The sequence below is a fragment of the Salmo salar genome, chromosome 19 (assembly GCF_965601325.2).
Source record: "Salmo salar chromosome 19, fSalSal1, whole genome shotgun sequence".
NCBI classification, from domain to species: Eukaryota; Metazoa; Chordata; class Actinopteri; order Salmoniformes; family Salmonidae; genus Salmo; species Salmo salar.
The window spans coordinates 38,023,312-38,043,986 of record NC_138309.1 but is presented as its reverse complement, the minus strand read 5'-3'; the positions used below and the strand labels follow the sequence as shown (position 1 = coordinate 38,043,986).

General features: G+C 42.7%; 1 protein-coding gene across 5 annotated transcripts in view; it reads left to right on the top strand.

Annotated features, from left to right (window-relative positions):
• The first annotated feature begins 201 nt into the window (after positions 1-201).
• Positions 202-20,675, top strand: part of eif2ak2 (eukaryotic translation initiation factor 2-alpha kinase 2) — a 34,128-nt gene continuing 13,654 nt past the window's right edge. For 3 of the 5 annotated variants that reach the window (XM_014157890.3, XM_014157888.3, XM_045702255.2), the window contains exons 1-17: positions 202-436; positions 9,463-9,605; positions 10,542-10,674; positions 10,983-11,146; positions 11,249-11,375; positions 11,484-11,557; positions 11,719-11,892; positions 11,981-12,113; positions 12,684-12,748; positions 14,488-14,584; positions 14,742-14,779; positions 14,869-14,911; positions 17,874-17,950; positions 18,125-18,244; positions 18,736-18,864; positions 19,972-20,170; positions 20,275-20,433. In XM_014157890.3, coding sequence (XP_014013365.1) covers positions 9,493-9,605; positions 10,542-10,674; positions 10,983-11,146; positions 11,249-11,375; positions 11,484-11,557; positions 11,719-11,892; positions 11,981-12,113; positions 12,684-12,748; positions 14,488-14,584; positions 14,742-14,779; positions 14,869-14,911; positions 17,874-17,950; positions 18,125-18,244; positions 18,736-18,864; positions 19,972-20,170; positions 20,275-20,433 — 1,845 coding nt within the window. In that variant the 5' untranslated portion in view covers positions 202-436; positions 9,463-9,492. The remainder of the gene's footprint in view (positions 437-9,462; positions 9,606-10,541; positions 10,675-10,982; positions 11,147-11,248; positions 11,376-11,483; positions 11,558-11,718; positions 11,893-11,980; positions 12,114-12,683; positions 12,749-14,487; positions 14,585-14,741; positions 14,780-14,868; positions 14,912-17,873; positions 17,951-18,124; positions 18,245-18,735; positions 18,865-19,971; positions 20,171-20,274; positions 20,434-20,675) is intronic. The other 2 variants (XM_014157892.3, XM_082965724.1) reach the window with 1 other exon arrangement.

Sequence of the window (20,675 nt, the reverse complement as noted above, 5' to 3'; positions counted from 1 at the left end):
CAGTAAACTCGTAACAATTTAAGCATTGGAACATTTATATTAGAGCAAATAAATCTCACGTAGCAAATAAGCCATTACTTTTTTTGTTGACCATATTCGACACTTATTGACCTCCATTAAAAAAAACTCACGCAACCTGCTGGAGGGAGACAGATTTTCATCCGAGTTGAGCATCTCTCTTCCTTTACCTCTCTGTAGAAACTTTTCCTCTCTTTAGAAGCACAAAACGAAAGTAAAGCGCGATGACTGGACACTGACAGCAGTGCAGTCGGTAACACTAGTGGGGACCATCTACACCAAGGACTATAACAATAAATTATAAATAACTATAAAACGTTAGAGAGCATCCACACTAGAGGAACGTTTATCGTTCTACACCGATCAACCCACTGGTCAACGCATTCTACTGCACGCTCAAAGGCCTATTAATAAAGCGGTAAGTAGCACAGACTATTCAGTACATTATAGGGTGTGTTCATTGTCATAGTGTGAACTGCAAATAATACTTCAATGCACATGTCACGAAAAAAATATATCATGTCAGTCCTTGCTTTGGTTCCCAACTGATTTCCATTTTTCGAATGGATGTCAATTTGTTTGGATCTTATTTTTCACTGTGTTCATCTCTCTGTTCGACCTGTTCAACCATTAGCAATGTAACAATATCATTTCTGTGGCCAAAGTGATCCCACCAACGCACGCTCTCTCAACTTTTCCCACCGGAGAGTTCTTCTTCGGTGGGATTTAACGGTGGTTTGCATCCAATATGTTGCGTTACTGTCCCCAACTGGACTCTAGTATAAATCCATTATACTTTGTGATAAAAACAACAACAAATAAAAACACCCAACTCTCGTACACACAAGTACTTCTCTGCAGCTGCTACCACAATATCTATTTTCTGGGATTCACGTTCCATTTCTGCGGTACAGTTGATAACCATTACTATGACCGATACGAAGCCAACCTTCCTTACCCGACAGTTAATTTGGACTAGGCCTATTTTACATTCAGCAATTAACAAGAGCAAGACTGTTTCTCTCCAATAAAAGGCTATTAGGCCTAGTATATAAAAAAAAGTGTAAAATAAATGTCCTACAGCTTTTGTAGCCTGTAGCTAATTCCTGGGATTACACGTGAAAATGAATAAAGTAGATACAAGGAATAAAGTAGAGGTTTGAGTCAGTATAGCCCATTGCACATAAGAACAGCTGGAAGAGAGAAAGGCTAGTTTCTTAGCAGAAGTAAGAAGTTAAATATTAGCTAGATGTTAGGTCATTCATTACATAGGAAGAAATTAGGGTTCTTTGGGAAGGGTGATGGTTCTATGTGGAACCATAATGACTCAAAGAGCCCTTTGAGCTCTTCAACGATTCTTTACTTTTCACAAAAGGGTTCTTTGATCCTTTAGTGATAATAAAAATGTAAGGGAGGCGGCTCATTGGAATATCTGAGGGAGTGGTTTTGGGCACAGACCTTTTTGTGCAACCATGAGTAATAGTGTCATTACAGTTTATTTTATGTGTTGTGTAATGCCATTACATATTACACAAACCTATGGCCAGTGACTGACTCATGTACTGTAAGGTCTTGAGTCAATTGAGAACGGTTAACTAAATCAGCCAGTGGGTCTCAGTTCTCTCCTCAGGAACCAACCCCCAGCTGTTCCAGAGGTAGCGACTTGATTCAACTTAACACAATAATAACACCTATGGAATTTCAACAATATAATATGGCTTACCTGAATAATAAACAAAAAACCTGTATGGTTCATCAAAATGATTTATAAAGAACCTTTCAGATTGAGAAAGGTTCTTTACAAAACCATTCTCCATAAAGCTTCAATAAAGAACCATAAAAAATTGTTATAACCATAGAATATAGAATGTTAGGAAAGAGTTCTTTATTGAACCATCATTGGTTTTATGTAGCCCCAAAAAGGGTTCTATATAGCCCCAAAAAGGGTTCTATATAGCCCCAAAAAGGGTTCTATATAGCCCCATAAAGGGTTCTATATAGCCCCAAATAGGGTTCTATATAGCCCCAAAAAAGGTTATATATAGCCCCAAATAGGGTTCTATATAGCCCAAAAAGGGTTCTATGTAGCCCCAAAAAGGGTTCAATATAGCCCCAAAAGGGGTTCTATATAGCCCCAAGAAGGGTTCTATATTGCCCCAAAAAGGGTTCTATAAAGCCCCAAAAAGGGTTCTATATAGCCCCAAAAAGGGTTCTATATAGCGCTAAAAAGGGTTCTATATAGCCCCATAAAGGGTTCTATATAGCCCCAAAAAGGGTTTCCCTGTGGTTACAAGCCAAAGAACCCATATGTGGTACTATATAGAACCATGTGTAGCTAAATAGTAGGGCTATAAATATAACCTGTCAAAATGAAAGAAAAGAAGTTGCCAGATAATGAAATGGCAGATCTGTCCATTCCTCCAGGTTGTGCTCTGCAGTCCCCTGGGCACGCACATCTACCGTATTGATTAGGCCTACATTTTTAGACAAGGGCATTATTTCACTTGATTAGTCATAGGTACAGTCTCGACGGTTTACCATCTCCAGAATTGCATTTGAACCCAGTCTGGCACCAAAAGAAGATTCCTGTGGGAGATAAGTCTATACACAATCTATATACACATGTACCATTCACCACATAGAAGATAAATATTTTTTGTTATTTAATTATATTTAGCCTTTTCTTTTATTCCAGGCTTTATGTAAATATTCTGCAAACGGAAATACACAATGGACCAAAAAAAAACATTTCAGTTTCTCCTCATCACTCAGCCACATAATGCCAGGATATATCTGGTGGTCTGTGTCCTCATCACTCAGCCACATAATGCCAGGGTATATCTGGTGGTCTGTCTCCTCATCACTCAGCCACATAATACCAGGGTATATCTGGTGGTCTGTCTCCTCATCACTCAGCCACATAATGCCAGGGTATATCTGGTGGTCTGTCTCCTCATCATCAGCCACATAATGCCAGGGTATATCTGGTGGTCTGTCTCCTCATCGCTCAGCCACATAATGCCAGGGTATATCTGGTGGTCTGTCTCCTCATCACTCAGCCACATAATGCCAGGGTATATCTGGTGGTCTGTCTCCTCATCGCTCAGCCACATAATGCCAGGGTATATCTGGTGGTCTGTCTCCTCATCACTCAGCCACATAATACCAGGTTATATCTGGTGGTCTGTCTCCTCGTGGCTCAGCCACATAATACCAGGGTATATCTGGTGGTCTGTCTCCTCATCCCTCAGCCACATAATGCCAGGGTATATCTGGTGGTCTGTCTCCTCATCGCTCAGCCACATAATGCCAGGGTATATCTGGTGGTCTGTCTCCTCATCGCTCAGCCACATAATGCCAGGGTATATCTGGGGGTCTGTCTCCTCATCGCTCAGCCACATAATGCCAGGGTATATCTGGTGGTCTGTCTCCTCATCGCTCAGCCACATAATGCCAGGGTATATCTGGTGGTTTGTCTCCTCATCACTCAGCTACATAATGCCAGAGTATGTCTGGTGTGCTTTCTGGAATAAGAGGAAGCGTATATTGTGGTAGAAAGGGCAATAGAGGATAAAATGAGTTTCATTTCTCAATTTCTTAGAGGTCACAATAGTTACATAGTGTTTCCTCTTCCGTTTCACCACAATACCGACCTGTTTCAATACGCAGAGGAAATATCCCTGATCTGACCTGTTTTAATACGCAGAGAAAATACCCCTGATATGACCTGTTTCAATACGCAGAGGCAATATCCCTGATCTGACCTGTTTCAATACGCAGAGAAAATACCCCTGATCTGACCTGTTTCAATACGCAGAGGCAATATCCCTGATCTGACCTGTTTCAATACGCAGAGAAAATACCCCTGATATGACCTGGTTATACGTAATATTTCTCTCACACACCAATTCACCGTTAATCAAACAAAAGGTTCTCAATTTGGGTTTATGATTCATCTCCTCCAACCATTTTTTTTCATAATGTGAAGTTGTGACTTGCGACATATATCTAGTTTCCTGAATCAGGTCACATATGATTAAAAAACAGCTGTTGATGCAATATCTATGTCTCCCTTGATTTTGTTTTCGTACAGATGTTCACAGTCAGACTGTTGGAAAAAGGTCAGACATTTCAGTTGCCCAGGCTCCCCCTATGGTTAGATCCCATTGAAAAACTTTACTAGCTATTCTGGCAGCTGGCATATCCAATAATCAAATCAAACTTTATTTGTCATATGCGCCCAGTGGCAGTTCTAGCTTTGTAACGGCCGTCAAAGGGCGTAGACCAAGGCGCAGCGAGTTGAGTGCTCATTTTAACGTTTATTTTAATAAACTTGAACACGTAACAAAAACAAGAAAACAAATGACAGCTAAACAGTTTTGCAGGCTAACCCTAGCAGTGCAAAAACAACTTCCCACAAAACCCATTACAAAAACACCCCTCTATATAGGACCTTCAATCAGAGGCAACGAGGAACAGCTGCCTCCAATTGAAGGTCCATCCAATAACCCTAAACATAGAACTAAAAAGACTAGACCAGAACATAGAAATATACTAACATAGAACATAACCAAAAACCCCGGAACACTCTAAACAAACACCCCTCTACTTAAACACATAGCCCAACAAACCCCGAAACACTCTAAACAAATACCCCCTGCCACGTCCTGACCAAACTACAATAACAAATAACCCCTTATACTGGTCAGGACGTGACAAGCTTGTATGGCTCCCTGGGGGAACCTCCCCCCCTTCAGCGTGCCCCCCCCCCCCCCCCCCCCCCCCAGATATTTGGAAAAACACAAATAAATAATCATAACATGTAAAACTATATAAATATAAAAATACATACAAAAATATAAGACTCATAAATATCAAAAAGTAGTAAGAAAGTAAAATACAAAAATGTTGTAGTATATAAATACAAAAGAGAATAACATTTATTACACTATTAATTTATTACCTTGTCAGCTCAGGGATTCAATCCAGCAACCTTTCAGTTACTGGCCCAACTCTCTAACCACTAGGCTACCTGCCGCCCAACCCTCTAACCACTAGGCTACCTGCCGCCCAACGCTCTAACCACTAGGCTACCTGCCGCCCAACGCTCTAACCACTAGGCTACCAGCCGCCCAACGCTCTAACCACTAGGCTACCTGCCACCCTAGGTGCCAGACACCCCAAAAGACTCAATACTTTATATCACAAAATATATAAAATATCAGTCTAATATAGACTCCTTTTAAGTAGCTGCACACCTTTATCTTTTGCGCATTTTTCCTCTGATGGTTTTGACCTTTTCTTATCCATGTGTGTTGATTTGGCACTCGAGCATCAATACATTACCCATCCCCCAACACTGTCAACCAAGAGTCAAGACTAAACCAGTTCACCTTGGTGGTGTGCAGACTGGTTTTATATTGTTCTAAACCATTTCACACAAACCAGGAAAAAAATGCAACAATATGTCTGTGAAACTATATATTCACAGTATTATGAATTAATTGTGGTTTATTTGGTAGCATTTCGAAGTGTGTCTGATTTTACTAATTCCATTAGTACTGTACAAAGTTAGAGGTGTGTTATTTGATAGATTCCCACGCCCCCCTACCTCGGGCTTCCAGTGGGGAGACCTGAGGTCAACCTACCCCCCCTCCCTACCTCGGGATTCCAGTGGGGAGACCTGAGGTCAACCTACTCCCACCCCCCTACCTCGGGCTTCCAGTGGGGAGACCTGTGGTCAACCTCCCCCACCCCACTACCTCGGGCTTCCAGTGGGAGACCTGAGGTCAACCACCCCCGCCCCCCTACTTTGGGCTTCCAGTGGGAGACCTGAGGTTAACCTACCCCCCGCCCCCCTCCACATCTCATACTTCTGAGTGGGAGACCTTCCCAGGCAGTAGCCTGCCTAGCTCACAAACTAGAATCAGGGCACCCACTCCAACAAGGTTAATTGACCCACAGTCCCACACTGATATCATTGACGTGACGTGCAAATAAGCGATAGATAACCGATCGCGCAAATGTCACCATTCCAAAAATAATTGTGCGGGCGCCCCGTGCCGCAAGATGCCACCGTGGGCAGCTGCCCGTGCCGCCCATACCTAAATCCGCTACTGCATGCGCCGAATACAACAAGTGTTGACCTTACCATGAAACGCTGAATACAACAGGTGAATACAACACCTTACCGTGAAATGCTTACTTACAAGCCCTTAACCAACAGTGCAGTTCAAGAAGAGTTAAGAAAATATTTACCAAATAAACTGAAGTAAAATATAAAAGTAACACAATAAAATAACAATAACGAGGCTATAGACAGGGAAATTCCAAATTCGGCTTATCTTAATGTTATCTATTTCTGACTATTGTACAGACTGAGAAGATATGGTCTACACAGGCTCTGGATTTACGAAAACCATTTTGTTTTTCTACCAGAATGTTTTGATCCTCCAGAGAGGTCGTTAGCCTAGTGTTGAGGATGGATTAATATAATCTATAAACCGTATTTAATAAACTTATGCCTCAAAAGTTCTGTGGCACTCTCAGGTCATTTTTGAAGATTTAGGAATGGTGTTCACTATAGACTTATACCAAGTGGATGGCAGTATACTGTACTCAAAAACACATGAGCACATCATATAGGACGTCAATTAATTTAGGGGATTTTAAAATCTCATTAGGCAGTTCATCAATGCCAAACTCTTTCCAAATTTTTTTTGCAATGTCAATCACCCTCTTAACTTCTGCCACAGACAGCTCCTCATCTAGATAGGGGTTACATATATACGAGGGTTCTGACATTGTGTTTTCCAGTTTAGTTTTCTGGGAACATACACTACCGTTCAAAAGTTTGGGGTCACTTAGAAATGTCCTTGTTTTTGAAAGAAAATCAAATTTTTTGTCCATTAAAATAATATCAAATTGATCAGAAATATGGTGTCGACATTGTTAATGTTGTAAATGACTATTGTAGCTGGAAACAGCTGCTTTCTTTTATGGAATATCTACATAGGCGTACAGAGGCCCATTATCAGCAACCATCACTCCTGTGTTCCAATGGCACGTTGTGTTAGGTAATCTAAGTTTATCATTTTAAAAGGCTAATTGATCATTAGAAAACCCTTTTGCAATTATGTTAGCACAACGTACCGTTGGAACACAGGAGAGATGGTTGCTGGTAATGGGCCTCTGTACACCTATGTACAGTCGTGGCCAAAAGAGGCAGTGGAGAGGCTGTAGCGGAGAGACTGTAGCAGAGAGGCAGTGGAGAGGCTGTAGCAGAGAGGCAGTGGAGAGGCTGTAGCGGAGAGGCAGTGGAGAGTCTGTAGAGTAGAGGCTGTAGCAGAGAGGCAGTGGAGAGGCTGTATCAGAGAGGCAGTGGAGAGGCTGTAGCTGAGAGACAGTGGAGAGGCTGTAGCAGAGAGGCAGTGGAGAGGCTGTAGCAGAGAGGCAGTGGAGAGGCTGTAGCAGAGAGGCAGTGGAGAGGCTGTAGCAGAGAGGCAGTGGAGAAGCTGTAGCAGAGAGGCAGTGGAGAGGCTGTAGCGGAGAGTCTGTAGCAGAGAGGCCGTAGCAGAGAGGCCAGGTGCGTTATTGCTCAAAGATAACTGTGAAGACACACTAGAGATGTGTAGCCTAAGATAGAAGCGTATGCAACCAATCATCCATTAGCTACATTTTAGGCCTGATACTGCGGTGAATAGTCTATACCCAATGAATTTACACTGTGATGTCAGGATGTATCGGTGCTAACAGATATCAGAAAATATGGTCTTCTTATACTGATATGCGCTGTTTGTCGTGGATCACCATTCTCCCAAGTCATCCTATTTTACCCTGCTCTCTGCCTTCTCTCCTGTCCAAACAGCCTTGCGTAACTAGAACCAAGGATGCTTCAATAGAACGCATTTTTGATTGGTTGATTGGTTGATTGGTTGTTAACAGTGGTGTAGTGCTTTAGGTCCTTTGACACACTCTAAAGGACCTAAAGTGATAAATCCCGTATTGGTCTTCACAGTCAAGCCAACCCAAGCTGTACAGTGCAGTAGGCTAATAGCAGGCATACTATTGGAACAGATAAATTAGGCTGTCAAGTGAGTAAGAAATTCACAGATTTCAGATAAAAATAAAGAAATTCACACCTTTCTTTTTAATAGAAAAACAACCAAATTGGATGTTCTAAGTCCATAACAATGCTTAAAAGACATCAGGAGACAACTTTTGAGTTCTGGGGAAAATGTATGATTTTTTGTTGTTGTGTTGCCTTTAATTAAAGTGTGCAGGCACTGTTGTTTGGTTAGCAGTGTTTCTGTAGTACAGCCACCTAGCACTGTTGTTTGGTTAGCGGTGTTTCTGTAGTACAGCCTCCTAGCACTGTTGTTGGGTTAGCGGTGTTTCTGTAGTACAGCCACCTAGCACTGTTGTTTGGTTAGCGGTGTTTCTGTAGTACAGCCTCCTAGCACTGTTGTTGGGTTAGCGGTGTTTCTGTAGTACAGCCACCTAGCACTGTTGTTTGGTTAGCAGGGTTTCTGTAGTACAGCCACCTAGCACTGTTGTTTGGTTAGCGGTGTGTCTGTAGTACAGCCACCTAGCACTGTTGTTTGGTTAGCAGTGTTTCTGTAGAAAAGCCACCTAGCACTGTTGTTTGGTTAGTGGTGTTTCTGTAGTACAGGCACCTAGCACTGTTGTTGGGTTAGCAGTGTTTCTGTAGTACAGCCACCTAGCACTGTTGTTTGGTTAGCAGTGTTTCTGTAGAACAGCCACCTAGCACTGTTGTTTGGTTAGCAGTGTTTCTGTAGAACAGCCACCTAGCACTGTTGTTGGGTTAGCGGTGTTTCTGTAGTACAGCCACCTAGCACTGTTGTTTGGTTAGCAGTGTTTCTGTAGTACAGCCACCTAGCACAAGTGGGTATACCCTGCACTACACCACTGGTTGTCAATGGTTTCTAATTGGAAGGGACAGGGGGGGAATCCAAACGATTGCTCTGGTTATCGTTCTCCACTTTTTTTGTGGTTATCGTTGTAGTGTGAACGCTCCTGTTCACATGAATTAGAACGATCCCCCCAAAAATTATATATATATATATATATATATATATATATATATATATATATATCGTTATAGTTATCGCTCTTGGTGTGGACGGCCCTTAAGATATGAAAACGATATTAGCACCATGTTATGACTTTGAGCGTTGTTGCAGAATGTTTATTTATCGTTTTGAACTTGAACTATCAGCCATGGTCACTCTCACTTTTGATAAGGAGTCTAGCTTGTGTCCTTATATTGTTTGCATATCGATTTATTAGCTAACTTACGCGTATTGATTATGCGCACAAAACAATCCAGGCCCCAGCTTTATTATTGTGTATCATTCATAATTTTATATAATTGTTGTCTTGATTTGATATTCCTTTGTTTTTCTCCCCTTTTATTTCTTACAGATTCAACAACATAATTTTTTATCATAAGCAATGGATTCCACAAATTATATCTCCAAACTGTTTGAGTATGCTCAGAGACAAGGTCAGATCTCTGACATCAAGTTTGAGGAGGTTGGTACAGATGGACCGGATCATCTGAAAACGTAAGTCTATTAAGCTGGCATAGCTACATTGCCTTCAGAATGTAGTCACTCCCCTAGACTTTTCTGTTACAGCCTGACATTAAAATGGATTCAATAGAGCTTGTTTGTCACTTCTCTATACACAATACCCCATAAAGTCAAAATGGAATTATGTTTTTTGAAATTTTTACAAATTAATTTAAAAATGAAAAGCTGAAATGTCTTTGTTATGGCAATCCTAAATAGGAGTAGAATTTTGCTTAACAAGTCACGTAATAAATAGGAGTACAACTTTGCTTAACAAGTCACGTAATAAATAGGAGTACAACTTTGCTTAACAAGTCACATAATAAGTTGCATGGACTAATAGTGCTATAATAGTGTTTAACAATAATGTTTCATGACTACCTCATCTCTGTACCCCACACATGGTCCCACCTAGTTACCTTAAGATGGTCCCACCTAGTTACCTTAAGATGGTCTCACCTAGTTACCTTAAGATGGTCTCACCTAGTTACCTTATGATGGCCCCACCTAGTCACCTTAAGATGGTCCCACCTAGTTACCTTAAGATGGTCTCACCTAGTTACCTTAAGATGGTCTCACCTAGTTACCTTATGATGGCCCCACCTAGTCACCTTAAGATGGTCCCACCTAGTCACCTTAAGATGGTCCCACCTAGTCACCTTAAGATGGTCTCACCTAGTTACCTTAAGATGGTCCCACCTATTTACCTTAAGATGGTCCCACCTAGTTACCTTAAGATGGTCTCACCTAGTTACCTTAAGATGGTCCCACCTAGTCCCACCTACGTAGTTGCTTTCTGTAAGAGCATCTGCTAAATGACTCAAATGTAGTTTGTACTGTAATATGAAATCATTCATTCATTCATTTAATTAAATTATTCAGTCATTTAATCATTAAGTATTGCCTTAAACATTCCCCCTTTCCCCCCAGCTTCACTCTGAGGGTGGTGATTAAAGGCCATGCCTATCCTAACGGGGTTGGAAAGACCAAGAAAGAGGCCAAACGGAATGCTGCTAAACATGCTCTGATTGGCATGATGGAGACGACAGAGCAGAAGGATGCAGTAAGAACAGCCTTTTCTTTTTATTCTACTGATGGTAACAGGCATTGACCAGGGCCGTATGTATCAAGCATCGCAGAGTGCTGATATAGGATCAGGTCCCCCTGTCCATATAACATTATTAATTGTGATGTAAAAGGCTGAACTGAATCTAACTTCAGCACTCCTACTCTGAAATACAGCTCCCCGGGTGACATTTTGATTGACAAAGACCGTACTATCATGGAATGTTTAGTTACAGAATATATTGACTTTTGGAGCATCAAACATACAGTTTGAGACCTGATGGCCTGCGTAATGTTTTTCAACAGTCTGTTTCATGTCCTCCGTCACCGGCTCCGTCTCCAGCCCCTCCTGTCCGAGCAGTTATCTCCCAGCCCAAGTACGTGTCCTGGCTGAATGAACACAGCCAGAAGAACAAGCTGTCTCTAAAGGCTTTGGAAGGAGCACGTGTTGGACCCAATAACACTTCACAGTAACACTTCATACAGTACTCTAAATATATTCACTTACATGTCGTTGCAAAGGGTCATATCCAAAACTGAAGGTGTGTGTGTGTGTGTGTGTTGTATGTCAGATGCTGTAGGTATGTGGTAGGTGAGAAAGAATACCCAGAGGGCTTTGGGAACACGAAGAAGGAGGCTAAGGAGGAAGCAGCAATGCAGGTCTATCTGGAGTTATGTGGCGGTAGTCAGACTACAGGGGTAAGGGTTATTAGGCCACACCATAGACACACTACATCTCATGGTAGGATATGCAATCTAAATGTTATTTTATGATAGTGGGGAAGTAAAGAATGTTTTATTTCCAAGACTGTCGACGAAAACTGCAATGGCACTACTGGAAAACACAAGGAGGAATTGAATGGAAAGGTTGTGGTCCTCAGGTAAGCCAAAACATTTCTTTATTTTATTTTTCTTCGAAGTCTCCAGTGCATGTATTACCAAGTAATCAGCCGTAGCTGGAGTCGTCTGTTATTGAAGCATATCTGTCACGTAATTAGCAGCCTAGCATAAACATTGCGTTTTGATTTCTTATGTCTTCCAGTGAGAAGGTTGAACACATGAACATGAGCCCAGCACAGAATGTACCAGAACAATACAGCTTCATTACAACAGAGGAGACCAATTTCATAGGCATACTCAACCACTACTGTCAGAAAACCAAACGGTTTCTTGACTTTAAATTAGTGGAGAAGAGTGGACCGTCACACAACCCTCAGTGAGTCTACAGACACTATGAGAAGATCATTTCCCAACTGTCATTGAATGTCACTGAAAAAAATATGACCTATTTTGTCCCTACACAGATTTGTTTATAAAGTATTGATTGACAAGAGAGAATACCCAGATGGTTTGGGTAAGACAGCCAAAGAGGCCAAACAACAAGCTGCTCAGTTAGCATGGTCTGCTCTTCAAGAACAGTCTGACTGGAACAGCCAGGTAGACATTTACCGTCATCAGTACACTGGTTATTAACAGCAGGTCCAGATTCAATCCCATCAGCGGTAGATATGTGTTACAGCGTGCTTAAGCCCGATTAAGCCGACATATGCAGCGTTACCTTGAATGTGAAACACGGAAACATTGCCTTTAAAAGGTGCCTAGCTGACAAAGTGCCAACGGATTGAATCCCGGCCTAAGATAATTTTCTCCTCGGGCCCGGGACATTAACGTTTATCCCTCTGGCCCGGGACATTAACGTTTATCCCTCGGGCCCGGGACATTAACGTTTATCCCTCTGGCCCGGGACATTAACGTTTATCCCTCTGGCCCGGGACATTAACGTTTATCCCTCTGGCCCGGGACATTAACGTTTATCCCTCTGGCCCGGAATATTAACGTTTATCCCTCGGGCCTGGAATATTAATGTTTATCCTATCACTCCAACACCCTTTCCTGAAAATAGCCTCTCCTAGTTTCAAATGCCTATTTTTCTCTACAATGTAAAATAGACAAGTGTCTGTCTGTCTCTGTTGACTGTGTTCTTTATCTCTATGTTGTGGTTTATAGGTGTCTTGCAGATCAACAGTTTCAGAAGAGGGAGGACTATCCTCTCTAACCCCCTCCAGTACATGGTAAGATGGAGGACTATCCTCTAACCCCCTCTAGTACATGGTAAGATGGAGGACTATCCTCTATAACCCCCTCTAGTACATGGTAAGATGGAGGACTATCCTCTCTAACCTCCTCCAGTACATGGTAAGATGGAGGACTATCCTCTAACCCCCTGAAGTACATGGTAAGATGGAGGACTATCCTCTCTAACCCCTCCAGTACATGGTAAGATGGAGGACTATCCTCTAACCCGATCCACACATGGTAAGATGGAGGACTATCCTCTAACCCCCTGAAGTACATGGTAAGATAGAGGACTATCCTCTATAACCCCCTCCAGTACATGGTAAGATGTAGACTATCCTCTCCAACCCCATCCAGCACATGGTAAGATGGAGGACTATCCTCTCTAACCCCCCCAGTACATGGTAAGATGGAGGACTATCCTCTCTAACCCCCTCCAGTACATGGTAAGATGGAGGACTATCCTCTAACCTCCTCCAGTACATGGTAAGATGGAGGACTATCCTCTAACCTCCTCCAGTACATGGTAAGATGGAGGACTATCCTATCAACCCCCTCCAGTACATGGCAAGATGGAGGACTATCCTCTAACCCCCTCCAGTACATGGTAAGATGGAGGACGATCTTCTCTAACCCCCTCCAGTACATGGCAAGATGGAGGACTATCCTCTAACCTCGTCCAGTACATGGCAAGATGGAGGACTATCCTCTAACCTCGTCTAGTACATGGTAAGATGGAGGACTATCCTCTCTAACCCTTTCCAGTACATGGTAAGATAGAGGACTATCCTCTAACCCCCTCCAGTATATTGTAAGATGGAGGACCATCCTCTATAACCCTCTCCAGTACATGGTAAGATGGAGGACTATCCTAAATACCCCCTCCAGTACATGGTAAGATGGAGACTATCATCTATAACCCCCTCCAGTACATGGTAAGATGGAGGACTACCCTCTCTAGCCCCCTCCAGTACATGGTACGATGGAGGACTATCCTCTAACCCCCTCTAGTACATGGTAAGATGGAGGACTATCCTCTCTAACCCCCTCCAGTACATGGTAAGATGGAGAACTATCCTCTAACCCCCTCCAGTACATGGTAAGATGGAGGACTATCCTCTCTAACCCCCTCCAGTACATGGTAAGATGGGGGACTATCCTCTCTAACCTCCTCCAGTACATGGTAAGATGGAGGACTACCCTCTCTAGCCCCCTCCAGTACATGGTAAGATGGGGGACTATCCTCTCTAACCTCCTCCAGTACATGGTAAGATGGAGGACTATCCTCTCTAAACCCCTCCAGTACATGGTAAGATGGGGGACTATCCTCTCTAACCTCCTCCAGTACATGGTAAGATGGGGGACTATCCTCTCTAACCTCCTCCAGTACATGGTAAGATGGGGGACTATCCTCTAACCTCCTCCAGTACATGGTAAGATGGAGGACTATCCTCTCTAACCCCTCCAGTACATGGTAAGATGGAGGACTATCCTCTCTAACCCCCTCCAGTACATGGTAAGGTGGAGGACTATCCTCTAACCCCCTCCAAGGTATGGAGCAACACTGTCTGGGTGCAGCTCTACTGAAAATAAAAATTCATTTGGAATTGAATATCAGTGTGAAAACCATGAAAGCCTTAGACTGAAGGTGTTTTTTATGTCTATTGTGACAGCAAATCAATCAATTTCCTTTGAAGATGGACAATAAAGTATATTTTCTATTCTATTCTCCCAGGGAATCCCAGGATGCAACACCATCATCCCTGAGTATTGCAGGAAGTACCAGTGAATCCATCATATTTTCAGACTCCGTTAACGTCAGCTCCCCCAAGGTTCAGATCCTCTTATTGTTGCTATAGCTTCAGCTAAACGATTCACAGGATGCGAACAGTGATACTGTCAACATAAACACATATTGTTTCTTTAAGCATGGTGTAAGACATTGGGTATTCTTGTGACAGCAAATCAATATCTGTTCTATTCTATAAGCAGGACGAAAGCCCTGTAAATGTGAAGCCTAAAATAAGGTAAGCCCCAATTCAAGACTCTTCTTTCAAGATGAAGTTGTTTTTATTCTCCAACACCTGGACTATCTGACCTCTGACCTCCACTTTAGATTAGCAGCTAACTTCCAGATGTCACCGGTCAAGACCAAACAGGTACTAGTCTCCGAGATACTAAATAAACCCTTCTGAGAAAAGTATGACTTGATTGATTGATTGGAAGATTGGTTGATTGATTTAATTGATTTGACAGAGATAAAAAGCCACTGACCTATTTCCTGTGTGGTGTAAGGTTAAAACTATTATCTTGATTATACACTTACTTACAGTTGTGGTCAAATGTATTGGCACTTTTCTTAAATCATTCCAAATTCTTTAAATAAGTAAAAAATTGAAAAATAACATTTACATTACATTTACGTCATTTAGCAGACGCTCTTATCCAGAGCGACTTACAAATTGGTGCATTCACCTTATGATATCCAGTGGAATAACCACTTTACAATAGTACATCTATATCTTTTGGATCCTAAAAGGCACCCACCATTTCTTTTGAGGGGGGGGGGTTAGAAGGATAACTTTATCCTATCCCAGGTATTCCTTAAAGAGGTGGGGTTTCAGGTGTCTCCGGAAGGTGGTGATTGACTCCGCTGTCCTGGCGTCGTGAGGGAGCTTGTTCCACCATTGGGGTGCCAGAGCAGCGAACAGAATAACTATTGTATTTTTGTAAATGTCGCTTAAAAAAAAATATATATGGTATATGATTGGCACCTCTGAGTTAGTACTTGGTTACACAGGCTTTGGCTAAGATAACTGCAGACAAACTTCTTGTAGGCATCAATGAGCTTGCTGCACCTTTCTACTGGCAATTAGGCCTACTCTTCAGTGGCAACCTGCTCTAATTCTTCAACGTTTGAGGACTTTCCTCCGCCAACTGCTGTTTTCAGATCTCGCCATTGTTTCTGAATGTGATTCAGGTCTGGACTCTTCACTGGTCACTCCAGAACCTTTGAACATCTCTTCTGTGCTTTTTGATGTGTGTTTGCGGTAGTTGTCCTGCTGGAAGACCCACAACCTTCAATGGAGACCTCAGTTTTTGGACACTGGGTCAAACATTGGACTCCAAAATACCTGATAATCTGCTGCGTTAATGATGCCTTGCACACGTTCAAGGTCCCCAGTACCAGAGGTAGCAAAGCATTTTCTGTAATGTAAAAAAAAATCTATTAACAAGATGTAGAGACCAAACAGTCATTTCAATTTCAACTTATTTGACAAGATATAGGATAATATTTAAGAAAAGTGCAAGGATGCCAATATATTTGGCTGCAACTGACTATCTGATTACTGTTATGGTAACAGAAACACAACTACAAGTTTGATCTTGGAGCAGTTTGTTGTAGAGGCTACTCTATAAAGATACCATATAGCAGGGATGGGCAACTGGCGCCTTTTGAAGGCACTCGGATCAAAAAAGTATTATTAGTGAATTTTTTATCTTTATTTAACTAGGCAAGTCAGTTAAGAACAAATTCTTATTTTCAATGACGGCCTACCGGGGAACAGTGGGTTAACTGCCTTGTTCAGGGGCAGAACGACAGATTTTTACCTTGTCAGTTCGGGGATTCGATCTTGCAACCAGTCCGGTTTCTAGTCCAACGCTCTAACCACTAGTCTACCTGCCGCCCCGAATTCAACTGGGGTCTCAATTTACTAGAATAGTAGAATACACAAGGTGCAATTTCTACATTTGGTTGTGCGTCAGCAGTTCTACTCGTCATGTCAGTCACTGATAGTCAGTCAATGTCAGCTAACATTTTTTAGATTGCTAAATTAGTTTAGCGGGCCAGCTATCTAAAGTTGTTATCATGGTTGAATTACCGTCCGTTGGGCCCCCATTGATTTTGTTAGTCAATCTCACTCAGATATCATATTGAAAACTAAAAAAAAAATGTTGACGCCTGCCTTCTGCCTTCCTTATGCATTTGAATTGTGAATGGAAAGCACGCTTCCATTACCAGTAAAAAACCCAGCTATTTTTAATCGTGGCTCAAACTATTTTTCTGACACACGATTGCTTTTACAATTGTTGCAGCAGTGATTGGTGTTGTAAAAGCGCCTTCTGACAGATTTTCCCTCAAAGGCTCTATATCTTTATGCTGTACGCGTGTGATTAATAAAATACAGTGCCTTCGGAAAGTATTCAGACCCCTTGACATTTACCACATTTTATTATGTTAATAAAGCCTTATTCTAAAATGGATTAAACAGTTTTTCCCCCTCTTCAATCTACACAAAATACCCCATAATGACAAAGCAAAAACATTTATTTTTTTTAGCAAATTTATACAAAATAAAAAAATATCAGATTTACATAAGTATTCAGACCCTTTACTCGGTACTTTGTTGAAGCACCTTTGGCAGCGATTACAGCCTCGATTCTTCTTGGGTATTGTAACGGCCGTCGTCAGAAAGAGACCAAGGTGCAGTGGAGGATGTGTTCATCATAACGGATTCTACAAACAAAACATGAAAAGAAACGACAGCCAACAGTTCTGTCAGGATTAACAAAAACCTAGACAGAAAATAATCACCCACAAACCCCAAAGGAAAAACAGGCTGCCCATGTATGACTCTCAATCAGCAACAACGATCTACAGCTGTTCCTGATTGAGAGCCACACACGGCCAAACCAAAAGAAACAAACCAACATAGAAAAATAAACAGAACGCCCACCCATGTAACACCCTGGCCTAACCAAAATAGAGAACAAAAAAACCCTCTCTATGGCCAGGGCATTACAGGTATGGTGCTACAAGCTTGGCACACCTGTATTTGGGGACTTTTGGGATATTTTATCTTCTCCCGGACAATTGGGCGGTGCCAATTTAATTTAGCAGCTTTCCTATTTTCTTTAACGGCCAAAAGACGGCTATTACCGACTAACGGAAACCTTACGGATGTGGGTACCCAGACCTGCGAGCAACTGCTGCCCCTCATGATGAGTTCAGATTTATTGTGGCCCCCTCCCCCATCAAAGTTGCCCACCCCTGCTGTTGAGGATATATGGACTGCAGTATTAAATGTTGATTGAGTGTTTGTCATTGTTTTTTTAAAGGAAGGTCCCAATTTAAAAGGCAACGATCTAGGAACCTTGTCAAGTGGAAGGACATCCAACCAACCAGTTATATCTAGGTACATTATCAGCATGACAACGATACTCATTTATCTACCCCACATTTTAATGTAGAAAGTAGATGACATACTGAAATCTATTGATGATGGAATACTAACCATCTATGATACTGATCACAATACAGTTTGATCATGTTGATGGATTGATTATTTAAATATGGGTTATTTTCTCAGGTTTTCATCAGAGTTCGATTCAATAGAGAATATTGGCAAAGGAGGCTTTGGCCACGTTTATAAGGCGCGACGGAAACTGGAGCAGAAGTATTTTGCCGTGAAGATAGTGCGGAGTAAAGGGTAAGTCAATTATGTTCTATTGCAGCCGGCCGTGACCGGGAGGCCCATGGGGCGGCGCACAATTGGCCCAGCGTCGTCTGGGTTAGGGAGGGTTTGGCCGGCAGGGATATCCTTGTCTCATCGCGCACTAGCGACTCCTGTGGCGGGCCGGGCGCAGTGCATGCTGACCAGGTCGCCAGGTGTACGGTGTTTCCTCCGACACATTGGTGCGGCTGGCTTCCGGGTTGGAAGCAGTGCGGCTTGGTTGGGTTGTGTTTCGGAGGACGCATGGCTCTCGACCTTCGCCTCTCCCGAGTCCGTACGGGAGTTGCAGCGATGAGACAAGACTGTAACTACTACCAATTGGATACCACGAAATTGGGGAGAAAAAAGGGGCAAATTATTATTTTTTGGGGGGTTCTGTTATTTTAGCAATCGAAGTAAGATATTTAAATCAATGCAGCCGCTGCATAATATTCAACACAGTGATTTTACTGTGACTCTTTCCTCAGGAAAGCTAAGCGGGAGGTTGGTGCCTTAGCAGACCTTCAGCACCCCAACATAGTGCGTTACTACACCGCCTGGCTGGAGGACACCGCGTACCGATGTGACACCGCCTCTGAGAGCGACACCACTTCAGAGTAACATTATTACTACTGTCCCTGTCCTATTGCATTGTGGGATGTTATGGAATAATGACATTTTACTAGAAGAACATTTTTACGTTTACATGTTAGTGTTACGTTCCCCAGCAGGAAAACCAATAATGTCACTCAAACAGATGGGGGAACTAACACAGAGTCACTGACAACAAATTAAATGAATCAGGTGGGGTTTTAGGAGGGGTTTTGAAATGCCCTCATGGGGGTGTCCACTGTAAGGTGACTAGCAACAACAGCTGGGACCTAAGAGGGACCCACCATGAGCTGGGACCTAAAAGGGACCCACCATGAGCTGGGACATAAAAGACACCCACCATGAGCTGGGACCTAAAAGACACCCACCATGAGCTGGAAGCTGGGACCTAAAAGGCACCCACCATGAGCTGGAACCTAAAAGGGACCCACCATAAGCTGGGACCTAAAAGGGACCCACCATGAGCTGGGAGCTGGGACCTAAAAGGGACCCATCATGAGCGGGCACCTAAAAGGGACCCACCATGAGCTGGGAGCTGGGACCTAAAAGGGATCCACCATGGGCTGGGACCTAAAAGACACCCACCGTGAGCTGGGATCTAAAAGGGACACACCATGAGCTGGGACCTAAAAGGGACCCACCATGAGCTGGGACCTAAAAGGGACCCACCATGAGCTGGGACCTAAAAGGGACCCACCATGAGCTGGGACCTAAAAGGGACCCACCATGAGCTGGAACCTAAAAGGCACCCACCATGAGCTGGGACCTAAAAGGGACTCACCATGAGCTGGGACCTAAAAGGGACTCACCATGAGCTGGGACCTAAAAGGGACACACCATGAGCTGGGACCTAAAAGACACCCACCGCTCTACGTGCTAATGAGCTATAAGTGCTAAAGTCCAACCTCAAAACATAAATAGAAAAAACATTATCTCAAGGGATTTAATCAGTGTATTCAACTAAGGTAGATAAATTACCCCATATCGTAGTCATATTTTCCCTTTTATATGTTTAAGTTGTTGCTCCCATTTCAGTAAGGTCGTTCCCATTTCAGGTAATTTGACCAACAAACTGAAAGCAGGATATTGTTTTTTACTTCCTGATGCTTTAGTTCAGGTAGCAGTTCGTCCTCTGAGTTCCTGTACATCCAGATGGAACTATGTGACAAGAGGACTCTAAAAGTGTGGATCGACGAGAGGAACGCTCATCGGAAACCCAAACGCAGGGAGGAGAGTCTATCCATCACCCAGCAGATAGTAAACGGAGTGGAATACATCCACTCCAAGAAACTCCTACACAGAGACCTAAAGGTAGGTTGTCACAATTTACTACTTATCCTCGTCCATCACAGGTTTATGACCGGTGGTTTTGGACATATTCATATTTGAACAGCTTCTTCTTCTTCTTCTTCTAGCCTGCTAACATCATGTTTGGTATGAGTGACGGAGAGGGGAAGGGAGAGGTAAAGATCGGGGACTTTGGTCTGGTGACGGCAGAAGATAACGACAACGATGAAAACCTGCTGGAGAGAACGAAAAAGACAGGAACCGTGTCTTACATGGCCCCTGAACAGGTAAATGTAAACGCACACTGTATAGCTTCAAAACATGGTTAAAACAATATTTGGGATGGTCAGTCCTTGTATCTATAGCTCTGTCTATGAATTTGAGAGAGGTTCCATTTAGGCGTATCCCTCAGCTTTTTACCAAAACACTTTTTACCAGACACTTTGTTATTGTTTTAACTGCAGATTGACCCTGTAGCCCTTTCCTGCAGTCAAATGACAAAATCGCCCTCTAGTGGCCTCATAGGTGG